A 23,637-nucleotide genomic window follows, 5' to 3' on the forward strand; every position below is an offset into this window, starting at 1 on the left:
CTATCATTTTATGAATGTTATTTTGAGAACTGCTTTGATTGTTAAAAGTGGTATAGAAAAAATGTTTAAATAAAATGAGCAAGTGTGAGAATTAAAAGCCGCATGAAGCATGGAGATTGTTTAAAAATAAACTAAAAAATATTCACATAAATTTTTGTTTGAGTTGCCCTTCTTTGCAGTCTCTAATTAGATGTAGTAAGGGACAATAATAACATTTAGTGTGGAATACTTTATAGGGTTTCATCCAACACTAACTGTTCTAATCATGTGTCCCAAAATGTGTTGTCCTTTTCAAATGCATTTAAAACACGACTGAATGCATTCGTCCATTAGTTTTGTACTCAATCCGCAAAATGCATTTGTTAAACTCAACACAGTTCTGTGTTTTGAGGTGCAGATCTGCTTCAGGGGTATTCATTAAAAAAAAAAAAAAAAAAGACTGTTCATAGTAGCAATTGCATTTAATGTCTCAGCATCTCCACTGGGATTTAAAGAATCAAGGAATCAATCAAAAACAATTACTTGTGCTTTAAGTGTCCAAATAGATAGAATACATACATTAATCAGCCATAGCCCAATCTAAAATTAAAAAAGAAAATATTTTTATTATCTACGTTATGATTTAAATGATTTAAATGTCTATTTTTATTCACAGTTAAACTAATAGCAGAAATTATTCTATAAGTAAAGTAGATCCCACAAGTGAAGAAGAGAGAGATAATTAATTAAACATGATTTTTGAGTCATTAAACTGTGGTATTAGCTATCTGCCATTCAGTATACATTGTCTTAGTCCAAAAGCAAAGTTTCAATTGATAATGTCCAATTTTTGGAAAAGATGATGAGAATTTTGTAATAAAAACAATAGGATATTAAATAGTGATTTATTAATGCAAGAAGTAGATATTCAAAAAAGAGTACATATAATTTCCTTCTATGTCAAGATGTAATTCCATAAGGAATAACGTTGATAGTCAGATAAAATGTTCCACAATTTAAAAAAAAATGTTCCAAAGAAGACCCAAATGCCTGATAGCATTACTAAACAATACTGTAAAAGAGGCTGTTAAAGCTAAAAAGGCATCATTTAAGAAATGGAAAGCAAGTCCAATGAGAAAAATAGGAACACTGGCAAATTTGGATATAAAACAGAAATTTGAGGAGAAACTTGCTAAAGAGGAAAAAAACTAATTATAACATTGTTTTCAATTCTTAGAATTTTTAGAACACGCAGACTATTAAATGATTATGGGGTAAAAGCACTTATTTAGTTTTTCCACTAATCTTATTCTCCATGAGTTATTTGCTTCAGTCAACACTGCAGAGTATGTTGGGGCATTACACACAAAAGAACCATTCTTCATAGGTAGTATTTCAGAGGAACAAAGCTGATGGTTGTGAATCTGGAAGCAATACTAGAGCAAATAGACAAACAAGTCAAAATTGTAGGAAATCACCAGGACCTGATGATGATTACTTCAGCGTTCAGAAGGAACTCAAATATAAAATTGAAGAATTGTTACTGGTAATCTGTAACCTATCATTAAAATCTGCCACTGAATCTGAGGATTGGAAGGCAGCCACTATAACACCTGTTTTTAAAAAGGGCTCCAAAAGTGATCCAAGAAATTATGGACCAATGAGCCTGAAAGATGTTGGTTAAAATGGTGAATGCTACAGTTAAGAACAGAAGTACTGGGATAACGATAAATCTGGCTTAATGGAGAGGAGCCAGCAAAGAGAAGTCATGCCTAACTAAACTACTAGGATTAAATATGTAAATAAGCATGTGGATAAAGACATGCAGTCAATATCTAGTTTTTCAGAAGGCATTTGATAGTTTTTTATGAGAGACTCCTGAGGAGGGAATATTCACTTGTGGATTGGTAACTGGTTAAAGGATAGGAATGACAGTAGGGCTAAATGATCAGTTTTCATGGTAGAGCAAGGTAAATAGTAGAGTGCCATAGGAATCTGTCCTGTGAGCAATGCTTAACTTATTAATGATCTGGAGAAGGGAGCAGTGAGTGAGGTGAACAAATTTGAAGATGACACAGTGCATCATTAAAACCCAGAATTGCAGATTGATGTACCTGGGGTGCGGTAATCCAAAAGAGCTGAATGTGATGGGTGCTGAAAGGCTGTTGTGCCATGGAGCAAGAGAGGGGTTTTGAGGTGATAGTTTCTAGCTAACTGAAGATGGCAAAACAATGTGACAAGGAGATAACTAAAGCCAGAAGAATGTTGGGCTGCATAGAGAGAAGAATAACCAGAAAGAAAAAGGTGATAATCCCCTTGTACAAGTCCTTGGTGAGACTTCACCTGGAGTACTGTGTTCAGTTCTGGAGACTGTATTTCAAAAGGGACAGAGGCAGTCCAGAGAAGGGTAACCAAAATGATGGGAGGTCTCCAAATGACATGAGAGGTTGAAGGACCTAAATATGTACATGCTGGAGGAGTGGAGGTACAGGGGGAGGTAATATACAGACCTTCAGATAGCTGAAAGGTTGGAAAGAAATCTGTAGAACTAGGGCTCTCAAAATGAAACTTCAGGGACGACGACTCAGAACCAGTGTCAGGAAATATTTCTTCACAGAGAGGTGGTGGATGTCTGGAATGTCCTTCCGAAAGAGGTGGTAAAGACAACAGTGAAATAATTCAAAGGGGCATGGGATAAACACCCTGGATTCCTGAAGGCTAGAAGTTGGAAATGAAGAAAAGAGTGCCTAGGGATAACTTGCTGGTGTGACGTTTACTATCCTTAACCATTAAGCTTTCATATTGTTGATGCAACTCCATGATTGCTCTCTGCTTCAACATCAGGGGGAAAAAAGGAAAAAGGAAATTAGATTCAAACAGCAGCCAACAAGGACCCTGACTTTTTTGCAGCCTGGGAAAACAAACAAGCATGGAGCTTGTTTGTTGATGTGGCTGTTACTACCTATAACCAATAAGCCTGATACTCTTGATGCAACTCCAACATTGCTCTTTGCTTCAATGGCAAGAGGTAATGGGGCGTTGGACTTGGACAACAACTAACAAGGGCCCTGACTTTTATGGTCTGAGAAACTGATAACTATGGGGAAAGGGGAGGCTTTTCCGAAAGGACAGGCTCCATCTTAACCAGAGTGGAACCAAGCTGCTGGCACTAACTTTCAAAAAGGAGATAGAGCAGCTTTTAAACTAGAACATGGGGGAAAGCCGACAGTCACTCAGCAGTGCATGGTTCGGAGAAATGTATCCTTGAAGGATACTAATGAAACAGGAGAGTTAGGGCATCCCAATAGAGAGGTTCCATTAAAAGCAAACATAGTCCATGTGCCTATATGTAAAAAATCACCTAAGCTAATGATTTCCGAATTATCCCTAACAACTGAAAAGCAGGTTGTTAATACAAACAAAAAACACGTTTTGAAATGTCTGTATCCCAATGCCAGAGGTCTAAGAAGTAAGATGGGAGAGTTAGAGTATATAGCAGCAAATGATGAGATTGACATAATTGGCATCACAGAGACTTGGTGGAAGGAGGATAACCAATGGGACAGTGCTATATCAGGATACAAATTATATCGCAATGATAGGGAGGATCAACTTGGGGGTGTGGCACTTTATTTCCGGGAGGGTATAGAGTCCAACAGGATAAAGATCATACAAGAGACTAAATGCTCAGTAGAATCTATATGGGTAGAAATCTCATGTGTGTTGGGTAAGAGTATAGTGATAGGAGTATACTACCATCCACCTGGACAGAATGGTCAGACAGATGATGAAATGCTAAGAGAAATCAGGGAAGCTAACCAATTTGGCAGTGCAATAATAATGGGAGATTTCAATTACCAAATATATAAGATATCTCTTTGTATGTGAGCCCATGATTTGTATAAACATAAATTGGTGACGTGGTATCATACACTTTTAGTTTACTAATGCTATAATAATTTTTACTCAATGTAGGTATGTCTATATTAAATTAGGACCATCATACCACCCACTGTGCCATTGGTAGGCCCCTGTGACATAGTAAGGGAAAGGGCCGTCGACGGCATTTTTATTACTGGCAGCTGATGGCCCGAGTGCAGAAGATCGCTCCCGGACCCCCGCTGGACCACCAGGGTCTTTTGGCAAGCCTTGGGGGGGTCAGGAGGGTGGGGAGTTGTAGTTAGATTTTTGTTTTTTTTTATATTCGCTCCATAAGACACACAGACATTTCCCCCCCACTTTTGGGGAAAAAAAAGTGCGTCTTATAGAGCGAAAAATATGGTAATAACTGGAAGGGGGACAATAAGTAAATCTGCAGCTCTAACACTTTTCCCTTTGATAGCAGCTGAATTAGCCATGCTGTCATGGGAACTGTCCATCAGGGACCAGGGGGTGGAGCTTTAAGTAGAATACAGAGCTTTGCTCTGTGCGGCTGTGCGTGCCTTCCCACGCAAAAAAAACCCATCACTCCTCAGTCTGTTTTTTCCGCACGCAGAGCTAAAATTCTCCTTAGATTTTTTAGTTAAAAAGCAGAAATATCCCAGAGATGTCAACCCCAGCTACCGGGATTTAAACCTTGTGGTTGCGGCAAAATCATGTCCATCACCGATGGACATGATAGCTGCTACCACTGTCTGGGGCCGGAGCATCTTCAAGCTGACTGTCAGCACTGTGCCAAGATGTCACCGTGGGCCAGAAGACAGAGAAGCCAGAAGATCCAGGCCTTAAAGGAAGCACGATTGGAGTCCCATCCCCCACCTTCGGAGGCCCACTCATTGCCGGGACCCCGGAAGCATAATCCCTCCCAGGTAAAAAGGGCAGCATCGGTGGAGCCCTTCGCGTCCCGGCTGGGAGCGGGGAAGGGAGGAGACATAGCCCGGAGTCAAGGCCTTCAGGGGCACAACTTGACGAGGCATTCAGGGCAGCGGATCTCAAAGGAGTCGAGGCTGCAAGACGCAGGGGACTCCCAAAAATCGGCGTCATTGGCGTCAGGGTGAGCATACCAAGAGTCAGAGACCCGACCGAAACAGTCTGACATGTCGACACCACAATCGAAACATTGACACGACGATAATTTATCTGATGTGCTGACACAACCTGTGTCGAAACTGATATTGTGAACGCATAAGAGACCGAAGTCGAAGCACGTGCCGAAGCTGACGCACCCGTCGAAGCCCATGCACACGCCGAAGCCATGAAGCAGAGCCGACGCAGAGCCCTAAATTGACGCCGAGGCGGATGCATTCGACTTGAACAGAGTCTAAGTTGACGTGCAAATGGAGACATTCGCAGACGATGGCTATTTTGAAGCAAGGTGCATATATAACGATGCACAAGCACAAACCACCGTCGGACACTCTAGCACACAAACCAGTGACATCAAAATTACTGCAAGCTCACTCTCAACCTAGAACTAAGTCTAGAGAGGCAAGCCACCCAGCGAGTGACCGCAATCACAGTCACACAATGATGGAATCCACGAGTAGATTCCGGCAGGACTCCTCTTCCTCGGAGGCAGGGGGTGTACTTAACCCTCCAACCATGAGGTCTCATGGCTCACATTCGTCGGAACGCTCAAAGTCTCCCAGTAGTGCTAGGAGCACATCAAAACCACGGTGGGAAGAGGAGTACGTGAGACTGACATCTTCTTCCTCCTCTTCCCCATGATCCCATGCAACACCGCATGCAGACAGAGGGGAAACGTCATGCTCTCCTCCACCAAAAAAGAGGAAGATCACTATGGGGGTGACAAAAGATACATTCTCTACTCTGACCAATAACCAGGGCAAACGGGGTATGCCACCACAAACTAAAGAAGCATTCTTGCAGCTGTCATCAGCTCTTTCAGGCCTCTTTGAGACGATACAGTCGTCTTTTCACATGCCATCCTCCCCTACAAGTACGACGTCACCTTCACCACGAAGAGACGCATCGCCGCAAAGGATTCAAAATCCCTCCCCACCAGCTGGGATTCGAATTCCCAACCCACCAGAAGAGAAAACAGACGTAGACTCGGAGTCTCCCCTGTCTTCACCCACATCATTCACGGGATATCCTTCTGATCCTCCAGAAGATAACCCAGAACCCTATTCACCTCCGGAGGACTTATCCTATCCCAAATTTCTGGACAAACTGGGAAGGGTACTCAACCTACAGGTCCAGAAAATGCAAGACCCTAGAGCAACAACACTAGGTTTACTTAAAATATTTGACGTCCCACCTGAACCAGCCTCTTTACCATCACATGAGGTGCTGGATTCGGTCATGGAAAAGTTGTGGGAAACCCCATATACTATTCCACCAGTCTCCAAAAAGATAGACCTCAAGTTTCGCATGCAAAAATCAAAATTTTATTCCACGACACAACTTCCCCATTCTTCATTGGTTGTGGAGTCTGCAATGCAGCGAGCCAAGCCATCCAGGCTACATGCCTCGACACCACCGGGAAAAGACCAGAAAATTCTGGATGAATTCGGTAAGAGATCATACCAGTCAGCGATGTTGTCATCTAGGATCAGCCAACACCAGTTTTATTTGGTCCAATACCTCTATGAGAACCTTCAAACATTGAAGGCTGTCATACCTGCTCCAAAGGACCCAACTATCTCTCAACCAATACAAGACTTGCAGGAGGGCATTCGGCATCTGCTTCGGACGGTATATGAAGGTTTCGAATCCTCAACTCATATATCCGCTTCAGCCATAGCTGCCCGTCGCATGGCCTGGCTTTGCTCTAGCGCCATTAGAGAAGACCTTCACGAATGTTTAGCGAACCTTCCATGCAAGGGTGAAAACTTTTGGTTAAAAATTTCAGGAAACGGTAGGAAACTTAAAAGACCAGGCTTTGGCTGTTCAGTCATTGACACATTCCTCATCTTTTCCTACCCAGCGGAGATATTACTCTGCTACTCGCAGACAACAATATCAAAGACACCCATACAGACAATACCAGCAATTTCGCCCTGCTCCTTATAACCCCCCCGTAGAGAACTACAACACCACCTCTGCGAGCGAGAGGGGCAGGGGACGGCAACAAAGGACACTGGCGCAGCAACCACAACAACCAGCAAAACCAAGTTCGTCTTTTTAATACCTCCGCTACCACTACTGTCGCTGCACCCCCCGGGCAGAATAACAGCCTGCCTACCCTGTTGGGAGACCCTAACCACGGACCTGTGGGTCCTGGAAATTGTGCGACAGGGATACCAACTCCATTTCAACACAGTCCCCCATCTACCTCACCTCATTCCGTATCGATTCACAGGTCAACAGGACCAGTTAACACAGGAAATATCGACCTTACAACAACAGCGAGCAATACAACAAATTCCTATCCATGCTCGTCACAAGGGGTTTTATTCTCATTTCCTGATTCAAAAGAAAACAGGTGGTCAGTGTCCAATTTTGGACCTACGGGAACTCAACAAACATCTTGTCAAGGAAAAATTCAAGATGGTCTCCCTAAAGGCGATATTACCACTTCTACAAGCCAGGGACTGGATGTGTGCCGTAGATCTCAAGGATGCGTTCACACATATCCCTCTTCATCACTCTTCCTGGCGATACCTCTCTTTCCAGTTCCAGGACAGACACTTCCAATACAAAGTGCTTCCCTTTGGCCTTTCCTCAGCCCCCAGAGTCTTCACCAAATGCATGGCAGTGGTGACGGCACATCTTCGCCAAACAGGCATAAAGATTTTTCCTTACCTAGACGACTGGCTAGTAGTAGCGTCTTCACCGCAGACCCTCAAGGATCACCTACACCAAACGTTGCATTGCCTCCAATGTTTGGGCATTCTGGTGAATTTCCAAAAATCCCATCTAATACCAACACAATCTCTTCAATTCATTGGAGCACCGCTGGATACCCTCCGTACCAGAGCCTTTCTACCAACGGAGAGAAGACAGGAAATGTGACATCTTTTTCACTCCACTCAATTGCTTAAACAACCATCAGCGAGACAAATTCTCATAATTCTGGGTCATATGGCGGCAGCCATTCATACAGTTCCAAGCACGCGACTACACATGCATTGTCTGCAATGGGGACTCAAATGGCAATGGAAACAATACTCGCAACCGTTATCGAACAGAGTACAACTGACTCAATCCATGTTACATGACATAAGGTGGTGGCTCCTACCATCCACACTCAAGAAAGGAATGTTATTCCAAACACCACCCCATGACACGGTTCTCACCACCGATGCCTCCCGCAGGGGATGGGGAGCTCATATGGACCATCTGCAAATGCAAGGTCTTTGGTCCCCCGAAGAGAGCAATCTACAAATCAATCTGCTCGAGCTCAGGGCGATAAAGAATGCTCTCAAAACATTCCTTCCGCACTTAAGAGGTCGACGAGTTATGATTTACACCGACAATCAAGTGGCCATGTACTACATCAACAAACAAGGCGGGTCTGGTTCCTGGTCCCTCTGCAAGGAAACTCTACAAATCCTGGAGCACACGTCACGCCACTCAATCCATCTGCAGGCAATGTATCTACCGGGAGCCATAAACACTCAGGCCAACCACCTGAGATGGATATTCTACCCCCACGAGTGGTCACTGAATCAGCAAGTCGCAAAAACGCTGTTCGAAAAATGGGGTCAACCGTCGATTGACCTTTTCGCGACGGAACTCAATGCAAAACTTCCTCTCTTTTGTTCCGTCTGGACCAGCAATCAGCGAGTATCTCAGGTTGCTTTTCTCCTACCATGGACAGAAACCCTAATGTATGCATTTCCTCCCATTCCCCTCATTACAAGAACATTACAAAAGGGCACAAGCGACGCAGCACAGTTAATTCTCATAGCGCCAGCGTGGCCACGCCAGCCATGGTACTCCCATCTCCTACAACTCTCAATAGTGCAATGGTGAATAAAACGAAAAATGTCATAATGCCTCTATAACGCTCCATGGTGAGACCGCACCTTGAATACTGAGTACAATTCTGGTTGCCGCATCTAAAAAAAGATATAATTGCAATGGAGAAGGTACAGAGAAGGGCGACAAATGATAAAGGGGATGGAACAACTTAGGAAAGGCTAAAGAGGTTAGGACTGTTCAGCTTGGAGAAGAGATGCTGAAGGGGGGATATGATAGAGGTCTTTAAAATCATGAGAGGTCTAGAACTGGTAAATGTAAATTGGTTATTTACTCTTTCGGATAATAGAAGGACTAGGGTGCAATCCATGAAGTTAGCAAGTAGCACATTTAAAACTAATCATAGAAAATCCTTTTTCACTCAACGCATAATTAAGCTCTGTAATTTTTGCCAGAGTATGTGGTTAGTGCAGTTAGTATAGCTGGGTTTAGGTTGGATAAGTTCTTGGAGGAGAAGTTCATTAACTACTATTAATCAAGTTGTCTTAGAGAATAGCCACTGCTATTACTGGCATCAGTAGCATGAGATCTGCTTAGTGTTTGGGTACTTGCTAGATACTTGTAACCTGGCCACTGTTGGGAACAGGATACTGGGCTTGATGGACCCTTGGTTTGACCCAGTATGGCAACTTCTTATGTTCTTAAAGGTTTTACTGAAATCCAGGTAGCTCAAATCTACTGCACCCTTAATCTGCTACTGGCATCTTCTGATTTTTATACCTACATTAATGTTGTCTGCAAGTTGCCCTTCATAATTCTTGGAGAGCAGGACCAAATACGGTAAATGTTTGACCATTATTTTGGAAATGATGCATGGGCATCTACAGCATTTAAAAAATAGGAAGATGTGTTTGCATGGCAAAGCCTTCAGGAAATGTAAAATTGAAAAATCTTTATTTTCTAGAATAATTTCTTGCATGGAGATAGCTTAATAGGCAGAACAACATATTGATAATATGTTTAGTTTTAAGTACCAAACATGTTCTGCAAATATGCATAGGGTGACTTGCCTTAGAGGTTCTTTTGGACTGTAAGTATTATAGTTGATGTATAGAATATTGCTGTAAAACAGTTAATCTCCAGTTAAGAATCCTGCAATAGGTTTTAGAAATCCAATTATAAATCTATAATAAGATATGTTGTATTTCAAAATATGAAAAGTATATAGAATTGGTCTATATCCTATCCTTTCTTAACTGTGAATGCTGCATATATCTACAATTTTTGAAAAATTATAAACATGATTCTCAGTATAAGCTCTCTCACTGGCAAACAGTAATATTTTCTAGCAAATAAATTGTGACTTTCTCTGCAGGCACTACTACATTTTTTTGTAAGTTACATAATCAAATTGTGTTCAAGGATGGCATTAAAATGTGATAAATAACCAGTAAATACTTAATGGACATGGCATAAAAAATATTAAGCATAGCCAATTATAATGTTCTTGTATGCCTCTTTTATGCCTCTACTTGTTTACCTTTTAATTATGTTTTATTCTTTCACAGTTTGACAGAAACTCATTCTCTTTCTAGATCTTTGAACGGATTTTGTTCATTTGGGCGATACGTCATCCAGCCAGTGGATATGTTCAGGGCATGAATGACCTTGTTACACCTTTCTTTGTAGTGTTCATCAGTGACTATATAGGTAAGCTTTTGTGTTATAATTATAATACCTGAAGTTTAATGTGCTTGGTGTGCTGTTTGGAGAAGCTTTAGAAAATGAATAGCTTTTTTAGAAAAGTGCTAAACCGCTCAAGTAAGATTTCATATTCATTACAGCATTTTAGCACAATTTTATTTTTGGGCTATGTTTGTTTTGTAAACTTAATTTTTTGTTAGATTACAAGAAAGTGTACTGTACTTCATAATTACAGTAACACCCTTTCTGAGTGGAATCTCCATGAGTGAAACCAACAGCCGTCAGAGTAGGCTTTCCACTGAGAATATTCCTTTGCCACTTAATACTGGTGAGACATACATCCACCATGGACTGGGAGTGGGGTGGGGGTGGGGGAAGTGAACCTGAGCCCTTATTGGATCCCAGGGATGTAGGCCTGGATGGAGAGCTACTGCCAGATAAACCTTTTGTAACTAAGAGCAATTCATTATTCTCTATCAGCATTTACTCACCTCTTGAAAAGCAAGCAAATACTAATTCAAACAGACAATCAAGTAGCAAAGTTTTATGTGAAGAAGCAAAGTGGCCCACGATAATGGCAGAGTAAACAACACACACATATAGATTAATATCCAGCATAAAGAATGTGTGGCAAACAGTACATTACTGTTCAATACATCTCCATAAATGTATTAATTTTATAGCAGTACAGGAAAATACTTTAATGTAATGCATACTTGTTATTCAAGGAGGCCCTGACATTGCCGTGTTCCGCATCAAGAGTGCATCAGGGTGACAAAGCAGAGGTAAAATCCCAAGTATGTACATACTAGGGCTCAGCTACTAAGGAAACTGGAGTCCTAGCTTTCCAAATCTGCTGCCCTATAGCTACTTTCTGAAGAAGTACAGTACACTTGTGGGTCAGTACGGGTTTCCTAACCGATCCCTCCTCTGGCATTGAGCTTGACGACACTGATTGAATTTTTGAAATTTTACAATGCAGTCTCGCTGCAACCAATATTTAATCTATCCCGAGGTTTCCCTTCACTCGATGCTGTCAGATGCTGGCACTCAGTTTTTGAAGTCCTTTTTTGATATTATCACTACCACTAATACTAATACATCCCTTAAAGTTTTCCTGTATGGAAGTTTCATTTGAATGCTCTGCAACAAGATTTGGGAAGCTAGGGCTCCATTTTTCTTCGTACCTGAGCCTTAGTGTATAGGGTATTCAGGTTAGTGGCGGTCGCTTTTATGCTCAGATGGGGGGATGTCTGTCTTCTGCATGCTTTTCCACAACTGCCTTTAGTAGCCAAGACAATTCAGATGGTGATTCAGGATCATGTGAAAATGGTTCTCTGTGCACCAGCCTGGCCCAGACAGGTGTGGTTCCCTTACCTTGTTCAGCTCTTGTATATCCTCCTATTCCACTGGGAGCCTCATCATCACTTCTCCTGATCCTGGAAGAGGGCCATCTCCAGCACCTAAACCACCTTCATCTTAATTTGACAGCATGGAGATTGAGCGCTCACTGATTTCTGAATAGGCGCTACCCAAGGGAGTGGAGGATGTTTTGATTTTTGTTCGTATGCTTTTAAGTGGAAGAGAATTTTCAGTTGGTGCTAATCTTCATTCATAGATCATTCTGCTTGCCATTTTAGGGCTCTATTTTGATATTTTATTCTTCTGGTCTTCCTTGGCACTGTGTACGACTTTGATGAAGGTGCACCTGAGTGCTATTGCAGCTTACCATCTCTGCATAGATGGGGAACCTATCTCCATTCATTTATTGGTCATGAAGGGATTGTGGAATGTGAAGCCCCCTATCTCCAAACCTGCAGATTTGTGGGATCTCAATGTGGTTTTTGCACAATTGATGAAACATCCGTTTGAGCTATTGGACTTTGTTCCATAAAAATTCCTTACTTGGGAAGTGATATTCCTGGTGCCCATCACGTCAATGAGAAGGATTACAAACCCTAGGCTTGTACCCTCCTTATCTAGTTTTTCCACAAGTGGGTGGTGTTATGCACTCACCCAAAATTCCTTTTGAAACTGGTGTCAAGCCATTCTTACCAACTGTTTCCCAAAACCACATGCCCATCGAGGCAAGAAAACCCTTCATACATTGGATTGTAAGAGAGTGATAGCTTCTTACCTGAAAAGGACTCAACCACACCACCAAGCTTCTCACTGTTTTGTCTCTTATGACCTCCAACAGGATGGGGAAAGCAGTGGCTAAATATACTTTTTCTAACTGGTTGGCAGACTGCATTGCACATTATTATACTCTGGCTGAGCTTCAGATTACAGAAATGGTTAAAGCATGTTAATTGTAAGCCATAATGACCTCTGTGGCACATTTCAAAACTATCCCTCTCAAAGACATCTACAAAGCTGTGACTTGGTCATCTGTGCACAACTTCATGTCCCACTACTGTCTAGGCAACCTTTCAAGGAATGACAGTAAATTTTGGATAAGCAGTTTTGCGTAACCTATTCTCCCTATAGTTCATTTTTCATGATGGAGTTTGGTTGCTTATTCAATAAATGCTCTGCAGTGCAACCCCATGTCATGGCTATTGCTATGTTATGTTTTTTGTTCTTGTTTATTTTAATCTATCGCTTCCACACTGTGCCTCTGGTTAACCCCCTCCATGTTTTTTCTTTTCCCCTGTTAATATGTACTTTCAAGTCTTTTGTTCAAATGTAAACCGGTATGATGTCCCCACTAATACCGGTATATAAAAGTTTCTAAATAAAATAAATGGCTAATTCAGCAATAGTTGTCGATTGAGGAAGTGAGTTTGGTAATTGTGAATGGGATTCTCTATTGAGAGCAGGATGAATTAGCCATGCTTAATACCTGTTCTCCTCCCCGGAGAGTTGACTTCTCAGTTAAAACTAAGCTCTACAAATGGACTGAGGGATTCATAAGGCAGTGCTCATGCAGGAACTCCTGCACATGCTTAATAAAGGAGGCTGTACTGAGCTCAAGAGAGAGGCCAGCCAGATGTCATTACCTTTGTTTTATAACTTATTCATCCCTCTGCCTGTGGAGAACACTATTTTCAATAAACAAGCTCACTGTGCAGAGCATTGATATTTTTTTGCAGTAGCATTCTATTCTGATATTTGTATCTTCCCTAATCACTCCTTAAGGATCACCCTAAGCAGCTTACAACAGTTGAAGAAAAATTACATATCATAAAATATATTTCATGCAAAACAATACACAATGCAGAACTGCATAAATTCAAAATTAGAAATAGATTTCATAAACATTTCATAAAGAATAAAAAAATTGAAATAACATACTATCACACAGCTGGCCTCAATCCCAAAACTCACTATGGAGAAAGGCCAACAGTGTCATAGAAAATCATACAAAGCCTATTTGTATATAAAATTACTATAGCATCCCAACACCCATCAAGTAACAAGTCAAAAACTCAATACCTACACAGTTCATTTAATGACTGTGGTAAAAATCATCAGCATGATTGATAGTATGTAGAATGATGAATATTACTACAATACAGTTTGACTGAGTCTTTGACATCTTATATTCCTAAGACGAAATCTACTACTCTCGTTGACTAACACTTATTTTTTATGGTAAAATGCAAATTTCTTCATCTTAAATTTGTTAAAAACATTGGAAATAACATTTTAAAGATATATATATATTCTATTAATCATAGTGTATTAAAAAATTAAACCTTTGTAATATAACTAACAAAACTTAAAAGTATAGAGATCCATATTCAAAAGCATTTCGCTGGATACCTCAGAAGTTATCCAGCGAAATGAAAATTTGGACAATTATCTGGTTAAACCCTAGATGCATAGAGCTGCAATGTTTTTTCGTGGGAGGGGGTCCCACTATCATGGTGAGTGTCACTGCAATAATGGGGCCTCTCCTCTGAAACCATATTATGGCTCTATGGCACATTCTTTTGTCTTGCAGCTTAACAATGCGGGGCAAAAGAACATGCTTAGCGACCCTTTAGCGTGATGGAAGTCTCAACCTCAAGGGACTGCCATCACCTAAAAGGGCCACTGGAACCCCCCAAAAAAGTTGCATACCAGCTCAGCTCGAGACTACCATTTGAGGTAGTCCCAAATTCCCAAAAGTAAAAAAAAAAAAAAAAAAAGTAAAAAAGAGCCCATACATCAATGGCCCCGGTCCCCCACCCCTTGCCCCCCAAATCACCAATGAAGTCCTGGCTTCCCACCCCCTGAAAGGTCCAAATATAAATATTAGGGTCCATGCCCCCTTCCTGACCTCCGAACCTTTAGAATTCTTAGAGGATCCTGAGTTGGGGCCAGGGCACACCCTCGCATCTGGTCTGATCAGTGTCATTTTCTTTTCTTTTTCTTACTTTTTATTTATGCAGTTTTAACAAATATAACGCTACATTTATGTTTGAAAAGAAAATAGATGCAGACACCTATCATTAATTAATAAGAGTAGAAATCATAACGAAAACCAAATACAATGAAGCTGCAATCTCTGACAAGCCCACAAATATAGAGTACAGGTGGAAGAATAATTGAGAAGCAGTCCACTAATTAGAAAAACAAAATCTTATAAGAAAAGACAGGGTCCTGGAGGCTACAAATTAAATAGCATTTCTTTAAGCAGACATCTGAGGGGGATCAGCAATAGCTTAATTGAGACGGGTCAAAGAAATTATAGCGCTCATTATTATACTTTTCAAAACATTTACGAGGAAAAAAAAAAAAAAGGGGGCACCCCAATATCAAGCACCTCCAGTCTCATCTGCAGGAGTTGCTTGTTTCTAGCCTGGGTTTCAGAAGACACATCAGGAAAGCACCATACCCTATGACCCATAAACTGAAATTCTTTATATTTAAAAAAAAAAAAAAAAAAAAAAAAGCCGCATAACAGAATTTTTATGACTTGAAAACAAAAGACATTAACAAAGGAAACCAAAAGGGAACTTCAACCTACAAATTCTTTAAGAAGGCAGTCAATTCAGATGTGTCCATATTCAGTTGTTCCTGGATAGGTTCATCCTGTTCTTTAGAAACTATAGCACGTTTTTTCTTTGGCAGGGAAAATATCTTAAGTGGTGGCAGTGCTTCAGGAGTAAATTTTAAAACCTCCACTAGATAGTTTTTAAACAATTCTCTTGGGCTGACCAGAGAGGTTTGTGGGAAATTAAACAATCTCAAATTTAAAGCTTTTAATTTATTTTCCACAACTTCCAGCTGCTTGTTGGAGTTTTAAATTGTCCTTTTGCAAAATGTCACTATTGGATTGAATCGAAATTATCTTTCTCTCACAGTCCAAGTCTACCTCAGAGAAAGAAATAACTGATTGTTCTGCTCTTTCTAGTTTGGCTTTATTATCCATCATCAGGGATTCAGTGCCATCAAGTCTCTTGGAAATAATTATTCATGGAGCTAATAGTTAACCAGATTGATTCTAAAGAGATCTCACTTCTCATCCCATGCTCGTTCCTCTCCACTCCTGGATACAAAGACGAGGAAGCAGTCAGAGAACAGCCGCTTCCAAAAGACCTGGTGCCGAAGAGGTACTGTCCATGTTCTCTGTCTGCACATCTCGTCTAGCTCCAGTTGGAGAAGCAACAGCCATTGAACCAAAAATGCCCGGATGTAAATCAGCCACTGCAACCCCTAGCGGCTCTCTGACTTCCAGGTTTGCCACATCAACAGGAGGCACAATGCCTTGGGATACTGACAGCTCCATTCGGAGGGGAATGAAATGCTGCTCGGCCTTGGACTGGGGCTCTGCTTCTCTCTTGTCTCTAGCAATAAGAGGCCCTAACTGCAGTAGAAAACTCCGGTGTGCAGAAAGGTATAATTGTTGAGAGGAAATCACTGGGAGTTGGGTTGAAGGAAGATTAATCCTCCCTTTTCGTTTCTTCCCCATAGTAGGACTCTCTATAGAGTGTGGAGTTTACATGTCCTGCCTCCAGGACGCCATCTTGAATACCCCCAGTGCCATTTTCCAAAAGGCCCTGAAGTCTGATCCCCGGACCTTACACCAGTTACATGGTTGGGACAAGGTCAAGTCAGCGCCATTTTTGACTGTGCCAAATGCAAGGGTGTGCCACAGCCCCAACGCGAGACCTGCTACTAATTCAAAAGATTTGAGGGATGCGGGACGGGTTTTGGGGTGGGGTCCTGGACTCTATTATTTGTATTTGAACCTTTTGGGAGGGTGGGGGACTGGGGGCCAGAACCCAATTGGTGCCTTTGGGGTAGGGGTCGGGGGCTGGGGCTGTCTTTAACTTTTGGGGTGTGTAGGTCACCTTGAATGGTGGTCTTGGGTTGATCCGGAGTTCAACGCTGACCCCTGCTCAACTTTCTTGTTTGGTCGTGTGACTTTTTTTTTTTTAAGTTGGCTCTTTAAATGTGATCCAAGAGCCTTTGGAGCCATGTTAATGTCCCAGGCCACCTGGCTCACATTTATAGCTTTTCAAAAGCTGTAGATATTTTATTTTGGCTGACCACCTTCTCGGTTGTCTATGATAAAATATTTTCATCAGATTGCCTAGTAATGACCTATGCATGCAAATCACATTCAGAGAAAGTCATTGTAAGACAGGAGGGAATCTGGGTGGGGAGATGCAAAATATCCCGTATATCGTGCGATATACACTGCTTAGTGTGAATTAGAGCACTACTGTGACTTGATACATCTGCCTGTAAGTTAGGGGCCTTCCGGGATGTAACTGGGAGGAGATGAATTAGCCAGCTAAGTTATAGAACAGACTCCAATATTCAAAGTTAGCTAGCTAAGTTTGGTCGAGCCAGAGAGCTGTTCTAAAGTGAGCTGGCTAACTTTCAGGCCGATACAATACAGTGTGTTCCAGTGGAGCGCAATGTTAGCCTGCGTTTGGCTGCGCGTTTTTGACGCGCTATATTTACTCCTTATACAGTAAGGGGTAATAACGCGTCAAAAACGCGCGGCCAACTCCCCCCGAAACTAATAGCGCCCGCAACATGCAAATGCATGTTGATGGCCCTATTAGTTATTCCCATGCGATACAGAAAGTAAAATGTGCAGCCAAGCTGCACATTTTACTCTCAGAAATTAACTCCGCTGCTCTTTCTTCCCTGCTGCCATTGCCGCCGGGCTATCAACACGTTCAAGCCCAGTGGGAATGGCAGCAGTGCTAAAAGAAGCTGTGCACCCGTGGCTGGCCTTTTCTTCTTCCCGCGTCTGCCGATTTCCCCCCCCCTTCCCGTGACCCAGAACAGGAAGTGGTACGCGGTGCGCGGGAAGGAGAAAGAGCCGTGCTGCGTGATAAAGTAGCAGCGTCGGCTGCAGTATCGGCCCTCGAGCAATTGAAGCAGCCGGTAATCGGGAAAGGAGACAGCAGCATGAGCCTCCCGCGGCCGATGGGATTCTACATTCTTGGCTTGCGGGGGCTGGAGGAGGAGGCTGCTGCAGCTACCATTTGTGCTTGGGGAGGGGTGGGGTGGGGGGAGAGGAAGTGAGTGAGAGAAAGAGAGAGAGAAGCAGCCAGCCAGCCTGTGTGTAAGTGAGAGAATGTATTTGATTGAGAGAAACTGGTCAGAGAGCTGATGTATGTCCATATGTGAGAGACAGTGAAAGTGACTGCTCAAGGAGATGACTGAGGTGTATGTGAGAGTGTGAGACAGTCAGGGATGTGACTGATGTGTGTGTGTGTGTGAAAGAGAGAAAAAGCATGGAAGTAAGAAATCTGGGTATGTGAGAAAGCATGGGAGTAAGAAGCCTGGTGTTGTGGGGGTGTGTGTGAAAGAAAGCATGGGAGTAAGAAGCCTAATTATGTGAGAGAGAGCATGGGAATGGGAAGCCTGTGTGTGTGTGCATTCATGAGAGAGAGACTGGTAAGGTGACTGTGTGTGTGAGAGAAAGAGACTGGTGTGTGTGAATGTGAGAGAAAGAATGTGATTCAGGGAATGAGAAGCCTGTGCAGTGGAGAGCGAGCATGGAAATGAGAGAGAGACTGGTGTGTGTGTGTGTAACAGAGAGAAAGTGATTATGGGAATGAGAAGCCTGTGCATGTGAAGAGAGTGAGCATGGGAGTGAGAAACCTAGGTGTGTGTGAGACACAGCATTGGAGGGAGAAGCCTGTATATGTAAGACAGAACATGGAAGTGGGAAGCCTGTGTGTGTGTGTATGCATGAGAGAGAGATCAGGTGACTGGTGTGTGTGTGTGTCAGAGAGAGAGAGAGAGAAAGAAAGTATTATGGGAATGAGAAGCCTGTGCATGTGAAGAGTGAGCATGGGAGTGAGAAACCTGGGTATGTGTGAGACACAGCATGGGAGTGAGAAGCCTGTATATCTGAAAGAGAACATGGGAGGGAAGCCTGTGTGTATGTATGAGAGAGATCAGGTGACTGGTGTGTGTTTTTGTGTGTGTGTGAGAGAAAGAAAGTGATTATGGGAATGAGAAGCCTGTGCATGTGGAGAGAACAAGCATGGGAGTGAGAGACTGGTGAGTGTGTGTGAGACAGAGAAAGTGATTATGAGAGTGAGAAGCCCATATATGTAAGTAGAACACGGGAGTGGGAAGCCTGTGTGTGTGTATGGCATGAGAGAAACTGTTCAGGAAGGTGACTGGTGTGTGTGTGTGTCAAAGACTGTTTGGGAGATGATTGGTGTGTGAAAGAAAGAAACTGGTCATGGGGGCATGACTGGTATGGTGTGTGTGTGTGTGAGAGACATGGGCACTAAGGAAGAGGACCATGAGTACAGAGCTTAGCTTCTGATGCTTCTGGTGTGTGCCACGGCCTGCATGGAAGAGGAGTAGGAGAGCTGCTGGAGGGGGTAAGAAAGGTGGCTTTTTAAGTTTATTTTTCTTGATTGACTGCCATTTTAATTATTTAATATTATGTGATGTATCTGTTTTTTTTTTAAATATTTTATTGGTGTTTGGAGAATGTTTAATAGTTTTTATGAGTTTTTAATTGTTGGATGTTATTCTGTTCATAGCTGTTTTGAAACATTTATTCTGCTTATTAGTATAGTTTTACAATTATTTCTGTGTGGGGATCTATAGCTGCTTGCTAGTTCTGTTTTCCTAATAAGAGGTGTTTTGTTTTTTAGGGCCTGATTTAATATTTGTAGTGTTGCCTTTTCATAGATAGGGTTGCTCCTGTTTGAGTGTATTCCATAATACAGGTGTAACTGTGCGGATTAGTTTATGTGCATTACTACAGATCCTGGGAGTATGTTAGGTCGGTTCTGTGTCTGTTACCGAGATGAGATATTTTACTAGCATGTAAGCGTTTTATCAGTCTTATTTGTTGTGTTTTCTCAAGAGGACATGCATTGGTGGTAAACTGCTGTCTTTTCATAAATAGGGCTATTGAGCCTGGAAGTAGGAGGAGTTTGAGTTGCTGTTACTGAGATGACACCAGAACCAGAATATCTTTTTTGTAGGGTGAGTTGCATGGGGAATGTCATAATTCTGCTTTACATCCATTATTGTGGGTCAGGGGGGATCCTGTGGATGCAAACTGTACTTTTTACATCTAGCCCTGTGTCGATCATGGGTCAGTGTGTCATGCATGTGAGAACCATCTGTCAGGTGTGTCCCGACAGAAAAAAGTTTGAGAACCACTGGTCTAAACAATTCATGAAGATTGACCTCATAAAAATTTGGGTAAAATGTATCTTTATACTTTGATATTTGTGCAAATAACATAATCAAATGAGAACCTCCTATTGGCCTGATTAATAAAAGCTGCAAAAAAAAAAATGTGCACTAAAATTTGGTGCACATTTTTTTTTAGCATAGGCACAAATCCTTATTGTTGCTAGCAAGCTAGTAAACTAGTGATATATACAGTAAATCAAATCAAATGCTATGAAAACTGAATTAGCAAAAGTGCACCAAGCATAACATTGGTGTGCTGTACACAATTCTTAATTTAGTACTTTGGCCCACTTGGTAGAAAATAAAATAACCCCCCTCCCACCTACCCAATCCAAAACAAATGAACCACAACCCTTTACCCCTTCTTTCACTACCTGATAAAAAAAAAAAAACATTAGTCCTACTCCATGCCACCTCAGACTACCTCTCCCACTAATCCGCTTCTCACCTGCTTGATCCATAATACAGGTACTCCCTATGTCTTCCTCCCATCCACATAATGCAATTAAAGATGCCTCACACCTACTATTTATTTATTTATTTATTTATTTTTAATTTTTATATACCGATGTTCCTGTAAAGAATACATATCGCACCGGTTTACAAGGAACTGAACAGACGCCTCCAGGGCGGAAATACATTAAAACAGTCGCCTCAAGGCAGAATACATTAACACAAGTATACAGGAAAACTATTAAAAGAGATAAGATTCCATCCAACCCCCGATCCTTTCACCTACCCACCTGATATAAAAAAAAAAATCATCTCCTTCCCATCACCAAACAAATGTCCTCACTGCCTTTGAATATGTGTCTGAATACCATAAAAGAAAGTCCACTGAAGGACCTCCTGAAGGTTCCTAATGTTGGCAGGGCAAGAGCATCACTGGATGCCAGGCTGGTAGGAGATGACTGTCCTCTAGCCGGTATTTGAAACCTTTTGGGTAGGGTTTGGATGAATGAGTTGGGGGAGTGATAAGGAAGTTTTGTTTTATGGCACGGCTGGGGTAGGAAGGGTATTTTGTTGACTGGATGGGTAGGAGAAGAGATTTGTTTTATTTAGCAGATTAGGGTGAGGGACATCAGGGAGTGGGATGCTTACTTTTTGGCAGATCAGGATGAGAGATTGACAGATAGAGAAGAATATATTTTGGAATATTGGGGTGGATGGGAATTTTTTGAAGATTGAATAAGAAGGGGAATTGGCGGGTTGAGGGCCAGTTTGTTTACCTTAGGGTGGGTAGGTGGGAGAGTGAATTGAGGACTTTACATTTTTTGTTATAGGTACATTGAGGGAAGGCCAAGTACATGGGTGTACATAGTACACTAATGGCTAATGAGGTCATTAACATGCTGGGGTGTTAATATTTAACATAACATCTTAGGTAAACAGAAAACATTGGAAACATTTACAAAGGCACACATGTTAGCAGCGGTTTAGCTCCTGCGCTAATATTAACTTATGCTTACTACATCAGTAAGACCAATTCACCCATCCAATCTGCCCAGTTATTTTGGTCTATATAGCTAAAGATACATTCCAGCTGACAGTCATTGAGTTTGACCTCTTGTAGGATATTGCTCCTTATCCAAGTCAGTTTTTTTTGTTTTTTTTTTAATATCCTGGATAGATGAGCATATATTATTTATTTAAAAAATGTATAGGTCACTTAGGCCAGGTTCAAAGTGGTTACAATAATATAAACATAAAATCATTTCAATAACAAGGTAAAAACAGCAAGTCATAACAGTAGCTGCACTCACAATTCCTGCTTACACAGCCTTATAACATCATCTGCAGTATTTAAACTTTGATAGAAGGATGTGACATAATAGATTTTTTTAAAAGCTTTTTTGTGCATGTCATCCTTAATTGCTCAGATAGACTACTTCATAATGTTGGGCCTGAAAGCAGAAATATTCATTCCTGGGTTTCATCCAAGTGCCCAGATTTAACGATGGAACAGCTAGCACTGAAGCCCTCCCACTTCCTACATCTTACCACCAATCTTTATAAGATTTCACTTCATTTCATTTATTTGAGTTAGAACTTGCTTTTCTAAAGCCAAAGTGAGGTACATGGAGACATGGTAATTCAAAATCATACAATACTGATCAAGAACATGGCAAACAATATAAAAACAATCGGTAAAATAATGAAAAACTATAGGAAATTAAGACCTGTCATAATTAATCAGGAAAAGTAGTTCAGTACAAACAGCAGCAAACAATACAAAAATTAAAACTACAGTAAACTGTGTGTGTTTTAAGATGCCTTCAACAGGAGCCTGTGTTCAGTACAAGATAGTGTTCTTAATTGAAACATTGCACATCATAGATTAAAAGTTGTGCTTAAAGAACATTGTCTGTAGATATTCCCTAAAAGAAAGGCAAAAAATGCAATACTTTTGGCAATATATTCCTTAACTGAGGAGCCAAGGAAGAGAGTGATTTTTTTCTAGTGGTTGCAATGAAGCTATGCGAACATTTGGTCATTTGTGTCCACATGACATTCCTGGATGGCTTTCGGTTACTATCAGCCTTCTGGTTTCAAGTTGATTGGTTTCTTGGTTGTTGTAGACTGCTGATTTCTTGCTATCCCATATCTTAAATTTTACTAATGTGATTTATTTTATTTGCACCTTGTTTTTTCTTATGATTTTCTCCCCTTACTTCTGCTCTTGAGGGAGTGAAGTATGGGCTGTTTGCAATACTCCAGTTTGATAACCTTATTATACCAGATATTTTTAATCTGCTTGTTCTGAAATGAGTTACATTACTTGGATCAGAATGAAGACTTCTTTCGTAATGCTATGCTTTAATGACAGAATGGGGAACAGCCTTTGCATGCTTGAGTTATATGCCTGAAAGTGAGATCCTCAAGGTCTCAGAATTTCATGCAATACAATATCTTATTTTTTTGGTCCTTTAAAAGGTATCATAAACTGTAAATGCTTCAGTTTTCCCCAGGACTAATACAACTGCTAGAGCTCTACATACTATTATTTCAAATTGATTCTTTTTGTTTTCAGTTTCCTCTTTATCCTGCTGTATGTATCCATCAGTGTCATAATTTAGCATTATTAGAATTAATAGAGACAGACAGATTACCCTTGAATGGTTGAAAGCGTGTCCATTTTCTGATTTACATGGCAACACCTCTCTTTTTTTGTTTCCCTTTCTTATTTCATAGGAGGTCTTTTCATTGCTAAGCAACTAATGAGAACTACTGCTGCTTACTCCCTAATCATCTCTTAAGTAGGGTAGAGGCCTACTCCTGAGAGTGCTAGCAGTTTCTGCCTCTTACTCCCTCATTTGACAGATAATGAAAATGTTCTTAATGATCCTAGAGCAGTAGGATCTCTGTTGGTAGACTTTAGAGTTGTTAATTGAAATAAGAAGTTCAACTGAGATGTGATTAGAGAATTGATATTCCTTGTTAAATGGACCATTTAATTAATGTGGTAAATAAGTTTGTCTTAACTACTTTACCACCAACTTA

General features: G+C 41.3%; 1 protein-coding gene across 7 annotated transcripts in view; it reads left to right on the plus strand.

Moving 5' to 3' along the window:
* Positions 1-23,637, plus strand: part of TBC1D22A (TBC1 domain family member 22A) — a 970,480-nt gene that overhangs the window by 352,005 nt on the left and 594,838 nt on the right. For all 7 annotated transcript variants that reach the window (XR_003858779.1, XM_029617102.1, XM_029617099.1 and 4 more), the window contains exon 9: positions 10,401-10,515. Coding sequence is in view for 6 of the 7 variants with exons in the window: in XM_029617102.1 (XP_029472962.1) it covers positions 10,401-10,515 (115 nt within the window). In the remaining variant the exon portion in view is untranslated. The remainder of the gene's footprint in view (positions 1-10,400; positions 10,516-23,637) is intronic.

The sequence above is a fragment of the Rhinatrema bivittatum genome, chromosome 9 (assembly GCF_901001135.1).
Source record: "Rhinatrema bivittatum chromosome 9, aRhiBiv1.1, whole genome shotgun sequence".
Classification (NCBI taxonomy): domain Eukaryota; kingdom Metazoa; phylum Chordata; class Amphibia; order Gymnophiona; family Rhinatrematidae; genus Rhinatrema; species Rhinatrema bivittatum.